The 9,581-nt window shown below is 35.9% G+C and overlaps 1 protein-coding gene across 1 annotated transcript; it reads right to left on the reverse strand.

Annotated features, from left to right (window-relative positions):
- Window positions 1-2,459: 2,459 nt before the first annotated feature.
- Window positions 2,460-4,742, reverse strand: LOC103709327 (protein TIFY 10a). Its single transcript, XM_008794624.5, has 5 exons — window positions 4,438-4,742; window positions 3,746-3,929; window positions 3,371-3,645; window positions 3,087-3,144; window positions 2,460-2,979 (listed from the first exon to the last, which is right to left on the reverse strand). Exons 1-5 carry the CDS (start codon window positions 4,589-4,591, stop codon window positions 2,838-2,840), a joined length of 813 nt encoding a protein of 270 aa, XP_008792846.3. The 5' UTR covers window positions 4,592-4,742; the 3' UTR covers window positions 2,460-2,837.
- Between the last annotated feature and the right edge of the window lie 4,839 nt (window positions 4,743-9,581).

Genomic DNA, 9,581 nt, shown 5'->3' on the forward strand with positions numbered 1-9,581 from the left:
ATATTGTCACCAAATTAAAACAACCATCTAAATGTGATGATTTTTTTTTTTTAAAGCATGGTGGGGGAAGCAGACCCCATCCATCAGCAGCTATTATTAATAAATAAAGGTAATATACAATAGGCTAAGAGCTAGATTGCATGCATGGGACTGTTTAGATCAATATAGTACATGGCTTGCATGGAGGTTTTCTTCTTGGACAAACCTTAGACCTCTGCTCCCTCCAAAACACTCAGGACATTGCTAGATTCCCCTTTTCTTTCTCCACCTGGTCCATTTAGTTATATAAGATAGCATTCAGCACTGTTCTTACAAAATTTTAAAAAGATAGGTTCAAGAACTCTTCCCTGATCATCTTCAAGGAGAATTAAATGAAAGTTTCGAGTTTTAAATAATCGCATGCAGTGCTTTCCCTTCCATCATGCTTTCATAGTTATTGCCATACCTACTAGACTTTTGAAAAACTGCAGCAAGAGCCTCTTTGCATGAAATTAGAAAGAAAACCTAATAGTACGTTATTTGTTAAAGAAACTTGAATTTTTTCTTTCAAGTATGTCCTAAGTAGAGGACAACATGTTGCTGGGTCCGCACACTAGGCGCCCATGATATTTTCCAAAAGCCAAACGTAGTAGTAACATCACATCACTACATTAAGCTTAACATGCAACATTTAACATGTGCGAAGACCTCAACATACATGACCTCATAAATAAAGAATAATTAGGTTGTTGTTAGCTAACATGATATATGCAACAATTAAGAACCTCGCTTAGGAAGAGTAGTTGAAAGTCATCGTTTGAATCTTCTGATCATGTATAAGTATCCAAGATCTACTCCATACATTATTAATATAGAACTAAATATGTGCCCTAAATTCCTTGTAAACATCACAATTAGCTTGTAGTTAACCCGAAAATGACTTATATTGTAATATCTTCCAATCACACATAGGTCATGAGCTGAATTTGCTCTGGTACGTACTATTTATAACAATCCAAAATATTATCCAAAAATATTAGCTACAAGGTGCTATTTGAGTTCTTTAATTCTGTATAAATATCCAAAATTTCTCCAGCATACGCTTATATGTGACTAAATATATGTCTTTCATAGGTCCATACATAATCCCATTTAAGCCGTGGCATCTTTGGAGTGAGAGACCGAATCCAATTATAAACACCACGATCGGTCCGTGGTTATATGAATTTAAATCGGATTTGCTCTGATACCATTTCTAATATCATAAAATTTTACCTAATAAAATTAAATAAAAAATATTATTTGGTTCTTTTGGTTTTATATAAATATCTAAAATCTAGATGATATATGATTTATGTAAAACTAAACATACGTATGCACGATCCAATTCTTTTTTCGAAGCCAATGCAACAATACATTGTTCGTCGCTTAAAAAGTAGCAGTTTGATGTGATGACTGATGTCATGCAAGCCAATTGCCAAGTCAAGCACGAAATTATGGATCATCAAACATTGAAAATATTGTTTAACCTAAAACTCACATGTTTTTTAGGCACAAGCAACAAATTCTTTGGTCAGGAAGCACGGACATCCACAATGACAAACGCCAAATTCTTATGGACTACGTAATGCATACCTACTCGAGCTATAGTCAAGAAACCGTGTTACGAAGTCGTAAAACCGTGTACGAATGGACTTAAAATAATTTGTGGTCCAGCAAAAATTCTAAAGGCGACAGTGGGGAATCCCACACGCGATTGCAGCACTTCACAGAGGTAATAGTTTCTGGTAAGAATGTGGCTTCAAAGCACTTTGTGAATTGATTGGCACCAGTCGTTATAGTTGATTGTTTCAGCTTTTGATCATGAGATGTAATCCAAACGTAACAGTAATTAATTGTCACCATTGTGAAAAGATGCATCTTTTGATAGGATCTTCGGACAGAATTAATTAGTGTCATGCAAGGAGAAATATCATGTATTTTCTTTTGTTATTTATCTAACTTGGCAAGCTTACTTTTACTTTCCTTAATCCTTGGGACCAAGAAAAAAAAAAAGGCAAGCATACTTTTACTTTGTACTGATGGGTTTATTTTGATTCTATTAGAGTTGAGAAAAAACTGCATAAAGTATATTTATCAAGGACTAGAATAATATAAACACAGAGTAAAGATGGATTTAAAGAGTTGATATGTTTGCTAAGTTTGTCTTATTTTTTCGATTTAATTATGCATCGCAGAGCACATGTAGGATGTGTTATAGAAGCGGAGAAAATCTTTTGAGAGAAACTAATTAGGTAGCTGTTTTAATTGCTCCAAGTAAACAAAAAATTATTGTGCTCTATTCAATTAATGGAGGTGCTTCAAGAGACTGCTTAATAATGCACCAAGCTTACAAGTTTGATTGATACCAAGAATTATGAGGATATGTGGAAACTAAAACTCTGAGAGAGAGAGAGAGAGAGAGAGTAAAAAATTACAAATGCAGCAATATAAGTTAAATGAAATTATTGGTTAAACATAAGATCTAGAAGGATAATAAACATTCTTTATGCACATGATTGTCATCATCAATTTATTTTTATCTTCTACTCTGTATTGCAGTCATGACCTACCATCTGCTAAAAAAGAACTCAAACTTCTATCTCTAATCCTGAAAAATAATAATGATATTGTTCTTGCTAATTTATAGAATCACCCTTCCCTTTACACTTGCTCCCAAAAATATCAGCTTATACAGACTTCAATCAGTGCATCCACTTCTTCATCTTGGACCTCTGTATCTAAAGTGGGAGGCAGTAGAGCAAGTAATGAATTCAAGTCAGAGGGTCTTAGCTTCAGAAATTTCTACACCACATCTCTTATCTTTTACCCACTGAATCAGAGTTCTCTGGCTTTGAAACTGGCCGACCCAGGCCAAGCCAGGACTTGCTATCCTCCGACTTGGCCGCCGAAGAAGCAGCAGCAGCAGCATTTGCTTGGTATGGTGCTTTGGTGTTAATCCTGAAAAAGTTAACAACAAAATTGTCAGTCTTCAATTATTCCCCAAATAACTCCTAGTCTTCCATCACAAAAATTTTTTACATGATCTATGGGCATGAAACACTCACCGATCCTTCCTTTTCTCAAGGAATCTATGGAGGGAATTCCTTCTCGCTATTGGCATATCTGTTGTTCAACAAGAAATATATCATTATTAGCTATAATAATGGACAATAATATTAAATCATGAATAGATCTAACTGGATGCTATAGAACTAGGTTGAAAGCTAGTTATAAAACATTCTTAGAACACAAATGCAAGCAAGTCTGCAATAACCTTGACCTAAATGGGCACAAAATGTTAAAAGATTTATCTTTAACTGGCGGAATAAGATTGAGAAATGATTGTTACCTGAAGCATTGGCTTCGGCAGGTTTTGGCATGCTATTTTGAAGCACCACTGGTTGGCTGCCGGGGATGGATGCAATGTTAGAGCTATTCTGGTGAGAGAAATCGACTCTTGCAGCCGTTGAGGAAGGGGTGGTAAAACCCAAATTTTGAGTTTGAGCAGCTAAGCTCTCCTTCATTGCCATCTGCATCAAATCCTTGACCTTTTCCGCCGGAAACTTGTCGAAAACCAACACCTTTCCGCCGTAGAAAATCGTCAGCTGATTCTTCGCTGGCTCCCTGCATGAATCAAAGGCAGGGGAATTAAGTTCGTGAGAAAATAAGATCTTGTGCTGACTTTTTTGTTTTGTTTTTGGGAATTAGGAATCAAGGGTCTTACTTAGTATGTGAACTCATGCTAGATTCCCCCTTGGCCGGGGCAACAAGAGAGTCAACGCCGGCGTGCTGGGGGAAAAGATCCATAGATTTTGGAGCAGGTTGGTCTGCGCCATTTTCGGAATGGAGTTCTTCCCACACATCAACCCCTGGCATCAGTTTCATGGTGGCGGGCGCCCGAATTATTCCTGCAATTAGATTTATTTAAAAAGTTTAGGATATACCTGAATTTAATGCAATAAGGGAGTCAAGTGTGCAGATAAAAATTCAAACCCCAAAAAAAAGGAGAAAAAAAAGGGAAATCAGTTAAAGAAAGTTATAAGAGCTACATAACAGAACATGAAAATCCAGAATAAAATCTATATAAAAAAAAAAAACTTAGATTCCACCGAATTTTCTCTATTTTTCAAATTTCAAGTAAGAAGATATTTTGAGGAAGTACAAAAAAAATGGAGAAACCTAAGCTTGAACCGGATACAATTTTGCTAGATCATTTGTAATTTAAATAAAGAAGAAAACAGTTTGAGGAAATTTTTTTTAAAAAAAATCGAGAATCGAATCTACCAAATATATTTCTCCGATTCCAATAAAGTCAACGAAGAAATCCACCCCATAAATCTACCAAATCTGATATAAAAATCTCAACAAAATAAGGAACAAGTAGAACAACGAGAACATTGGACACAAAAATCTCACCTCTCACTTGTTCGACAGGCCGAGGGGCGATTTCGAGGCCCAGGTCGCGAAAGCTTCCCTTCTCCTTCAAGTACTGCCTCAAGAGGCCACAGGTGACAGAGAAGTTGGATTTCTCCCCCGTCTTCTCTGCTCTCTTCCCCATCTTATCCGCCATCCTTTCTCTCTTCTCTTCTCCTCTCCAACTCTTCTCTTTTTATTCCTCCTCCCTCTTTTCCTTCCTACCGTTCCTTTTCCTGTTTCTTTCTCTCTTCAACCTCTTTAATTCCTTCTCTGAGTTTCCTGGCCTCGCCTTATACTTCCTGTGCTGTCACAGAGAGAGAGAGAGAGAGATATAGAGAAGGGCAGGGGGGGTAAGACTGAGTCTAAAGGCACGTGTGTTTTGGTGGAGGAAAAGGAGGGAAAAAAAGGAAAGGGCGGAGAAAGAGAAAGAGAGAGAGAAGAAAAAAAAAAACTAATTCAAAAGAAACACGTGGTGTCAACGGTTGGACAAAGTCCACTTAGTGGGCAGCACAAGAATATAATAATATACGGGGCATTTCAGTAGCTGAAACTGGCGAAATGGACATGAACCGAAAGAGAGAGTAAGATGACGACAGCTATGGGACCTCCTCGTCACCAAGTTTGATGCCTTGGCTAGACGTATCGTAGTATTGCTCATAAATAGAAATGGAAGTAGTTCGAATGATATTTCTTATCCAAATTTATTCGGATATAGACAAAAAAAATTTCAATATTGGACTAATATTTTATTTTATTTATATTTATATTTATATAAAAAATATATATGTGGATAGATAACTATGCGATTCACATTCGAATATCCGATTCTAGTTGTAACTCTATTTAACTTTATATAGTATTTATAAATTTTTAAGAAAAATAAATAATTGTGTTAATGTGCAATTGACTTGATTTATCATCCATTTAGTAATATTTTTTAATTCTATGGCCATAAAATTTAATTATATAATTTTTATCTCTATTTATATGCATATTTTTGGTATTTGATTTGTACCTGATTCGATTTCAGCTCTACTCATAAGTGTGAACTGCTTGACTGGGAATCAGAGCATGGTTTAATCTAAATATTGGTAATTATAGTTGCAGCGGATTGCCATCATGATTGTTTTAAATTGATAATTATGAATTGAATAAAGGGAAAAAAAAAAGGGATGAAGAGATTCCTGGCGTGGTTAATTTACTCTCTCATGCGATCGTCGGATCATTTTATTTATTGTTTTCTTTTTTTTGCTAGTGTTTGGTTGGTTAAATTGATAACTTCTTATTGTCGGCAATTTAATCGTAGCAAATGAAAGCTGACCAATATGAGAATTATTCCAATCATATTGATATAAGCTTAAGTTTATATGAATCAAAATTATCCAGGATTAGTGGAGGCAACTTTCTTGTGAACCATCTTTCTGATTCGTTAATTGAGAATGTGCCACACTTTAGCAGGCAAGTCCATCCGGATTTCATGAGGCACAAGCGACAATCAAGTGCATCGAGATCGAGATACCAATTTTTTTTTTTCACTAGAGTATTATCATTTTAGAACAGTGGGTAGCCTCTCTCTTTTTTAAGTGTCTCTGTAAAATAATGCACTTGAAACATCATTATCTTGAGAAACCAAAAACATTTTAAACTATTTGAGAAAAAAAGGGAGAGATAAAAAAAGGAAAAAATTAACACCCCCTTCCTTCTAAACACTCTCTTGATTTTAAAAAATTTTAAACGAATCTTTTAAATTTCTAAATCATTCCAAACTGGTCTTACCATTCTTCTTTGTTAACAGAATGGTGGCACATGACCATCACACGATAGCATAGAATTATTATAGGACAAAAACACCCTTCGTATCAGGCCATCCTATCCTCTCCATTTTGCTCTTTATTTTCTTTTTCTCCTCGCAAATTTCAACTCATTTTTTGCTATTAAATTCTAAAAGAAATCCCCATTAGATCACCCGATCTTAAATCTATCTCATAAGGACCAAAAAGATTTGATTTTGTTCATTAATTCAAAGGGAGAAGATCCCCTCTTTGTTTCTCTCTTCATTCTCTCATTCTCCTCCACAATTTCAATCCATTTTTCATTATTAAATTCTAAAAGAAATCCTCGTAAGATCATTTGATCCTAAATCCATCTCACAATTTTTGGTTATTAATCCGGAGAAGAGAGATCCCCCTCTCCATTTTCCTCCAAAAAGGTGAAGTGCACGATGTTGGGTTACAAGAGAGCTATATGCATACGTTAGTCCTATTTTTCTCGTGCTTTTCTTCTTTTTTAAGGTATGTTGGTGATTGAAATGGGAGCAAGTTAAAGTTGAGAATTTGAGGGGGATTTATTAGAAAAATTTAATATTTTTGTGGGTGCTATAGAATTTTAGGATTTAAGTTTGGAGCTTTTTTGATATACTAAAGAAAGGATTTATGAATTGTTTGGATCTAAAAAATATTTCTTTTATATTATTATCTAATTTCTGCTTGATGGATTGGGAATATATCAAGCTTTTCATCTAAATTTGTTCTCTTTTTTTAAATCTTTTCTCCCCTTCTATTTAAAGCTTTTGGCAATGGAAGAACATTCGCCATACAACTCTAATAGCAAACTAGAGCCCGACTTTCCTTTTGATGTTGCCACAAAGAATTGAATTTAGATTTTTGGATTCCATATTTATTTGTGAGGCTTTTTGGAGGATGATTTTAAGAATTTTTCTGGTCTATATTCGATTCCGATTTGGGCTTTTCTTAGAAATTTGGAAAGGATCAGATGGTTGGCGATTGCTGGATCATCATCAAGGGATAACCTGTATTTGTTTTTTCAAAAAACAAAAAGAGAGTCTTGCCATGGTTGGGGTTTCTGCTAATTAGGGTCGAGCGTTGCGCCTAGCGTCGACACTGGGCATCCGCCAAGAGAGATTCACGTGGAAATCGCCGGGGGCCTACCGATGGCGATGTCTCACCCTGGGACTCTGTAGTCTGTACCCGAATGTCAGAGTCCGGTCCGCATCACGTGGCCCTCATCAGATCCATGGAGGAGACCTCGACACCACACCCGTCCGATCGATGTGCCCCCCAAAGGACAAATGCGCTCCAAACTTGGGGGGCCCCGGTCGCGGGTGGGTGCGCCGCTTCGATCATTTCTCTCTCTCTCTCTCTCTCTCTCTCTCTCCCCAACCGACTCCTATAATTGACTCTCTCTGAAGAAATATTTGCAATTCGTGTTGTGATTTATTCTAATGCCGACACGTATACATCTATACTTTATTTGTGGTCCTATAATTGACTCTCTCTGAAGAAATATTTGCAATTCGTGTTGTGATTTATTCTAATGCCGACACGTATACATCTATACTTTATTTGTGGTCGCTTGGACGCTTTCCGATGGGACCCAACTCGTTCCAAGTCCGAGAAAGTTGGACCCAACCCAAGCTAACAATCTTACACGAGACATGCAGGACCTAAAATAGCAACAAAATGCGGCTTGAATTATTTACTTCAACAAAATGCAGGACCTAAGTAGCAGTGACCAAAGCTTGCACACATTTGGCATCTTATTATACCTTTGCCCCTAGGGCTGGTGGAGGAAAAGTCTTAAGCTCAAGAAGCCCTTTGGTTTTCAGGAAAAATAAAAACGAAACGTAGTGTCGCCAATAAAAAAAAAATAGAGAAATAACTTTTGTTTAGTTAGAGTTTTTAAAGAAAAAAATAAAAATTCATGGAAGACAAGAAAAAACTACTTTTTTTTTCTTTTCAAAATTACTTTTAAGCTATCAAAATCTATTAATATATTTTTTTTCTTTATTAAAAGTATAATAGGTATTTCATATAATTTTTTCAAAATATAAATGCTTAACTAAATATAAGCCACTCTGTAATGTGTCACTTTTTTATTATTAATCAAATATACTAAAATTATTTTTTAAGCATCATAAATTAATTTTTTAGAAAAAATATTTTAGTGAAAAAAAAAATTTCTATCAAAAATGAGTTCTGATTTAATTGGAAAGGGTCTAGTTTAAGCCCGCTCGGTCCCATCTAATTCCACACATGCGCTGCAATTATAATGGGAAAGTGTGATAGCACGTGAGAGAAGAGAGAATGCTCCCGATGTTGCACATGAGACCAAGTCTTCCAAATTAGCTTAGCACGTGTAAAATATAGTAAATTATAAGTGAGGACTCCATTAAATGTTGGCTGATGTTTTTAGCAAGAAGCTTTTGTGACTGGGTTACCTGATTCTTTTTAAGGATTTAAGGAAAATGCTTAGGTAAAGAGGGGCTATTAACTTTTTTAATCATTTATCCCATAACTCTCTTTGCAAAATTTTGCCCGGAGAACATCCAGGTAATCGTCTCCCAAAAATTTATTCATTATTAATTTTATCACCATCACGCATGTGATGTTGATCATGAAACACCTGGTGTTATAATTCAGAAAGAGTGAGGATGCAAATGAGTCAAATTGACCTGTGACCCGGCTTGATTAGATCCGATCCGACCCATTTTACCCGTGGGGCTGGATTGGGTTCTAAAATTGGACCCATTTTATTTTCAGGGCCGGTTCTGGGTTTTTTGAATTCGAAGCCGACCCTGATATGATCCATTTGAAATTTCAGCAATTTTAGATTTCCAACCCTATGATCCAACCCGACCTAATTTGAACCCGCTAAACCATTTAGGCTCCTGGGTCGCAGGGGTATAGGCCTAGCTGACGAGCTGGTGCTTAAGTCCCAGCCGAAAGTCTTAACTCTCTATTCCTAATCGTTGTTCTGAAATTGACAGTTAGTAGAAATATTGAATAATATAAGGATATCGAGCTTCATGGTGGTCTCAAACTGTGTGGTTGCATTTTTCCATGAAGGTAAGTGGCTTAGGTAGGAGATTGGTGCTCATTAGAAGTATGAATGCTTTCATTAATTACATGTAGCCGGGATGAAACCAGAAGAAAAGAAAAAGAAAATATGTATGGAAGAATTTATTTTTTTTAAAAGAAGAAGAAGCAATAGATGCAGCAACATGTGCTAGCATTGATATTGCATATCTAATCAACTTTAAAAAAAAACCAGTAAATGCCACTTATATCAAAAATAGGTGAAGGTCTATAAGTTTATTCTATTTATCTGGCAATGTGAACCCAACC

Source organism: Phoenix dactylifera, chromosome 5 (genome assembly GCF_051530095.1).
Source record: "Phoenix dactylifera cultivar Ajwa chromosome 5, Ajwa_hap1_PhDact_Kaust_v1.1, whole genome shotgun sequence".
Lineage (NCBI taxonomy): Eukaryota > Viridiplantae > Streptophyta > Magnoliopsida > Arecales > Arecaceae > Phoenix > Phoenix dactylifera.

Coding starts and splice junctions, on each gene's coding strand:
- LOC103709327 (XM_008794624.5), bottom strand. CDS start 4,591: ATGGCGGATAAGATGGGGAAGAGAGCAGAGAAGACGGGGGAGAAATCC. Junction 3,930..4,437: donor GCCTGTCGAACAAGTGAGAG/GTGAGATTTTTG, acceptor ATCTAATTGCAG/GAATAATTCGGGCGCCCGCC. Junction 3,145..3,370: donor TGCCGAAGCCAATGCTTCAG/GTAACAATCATT, acceptor GTTGAACAACAG/ATATGCCAATAGCGAGAAGG.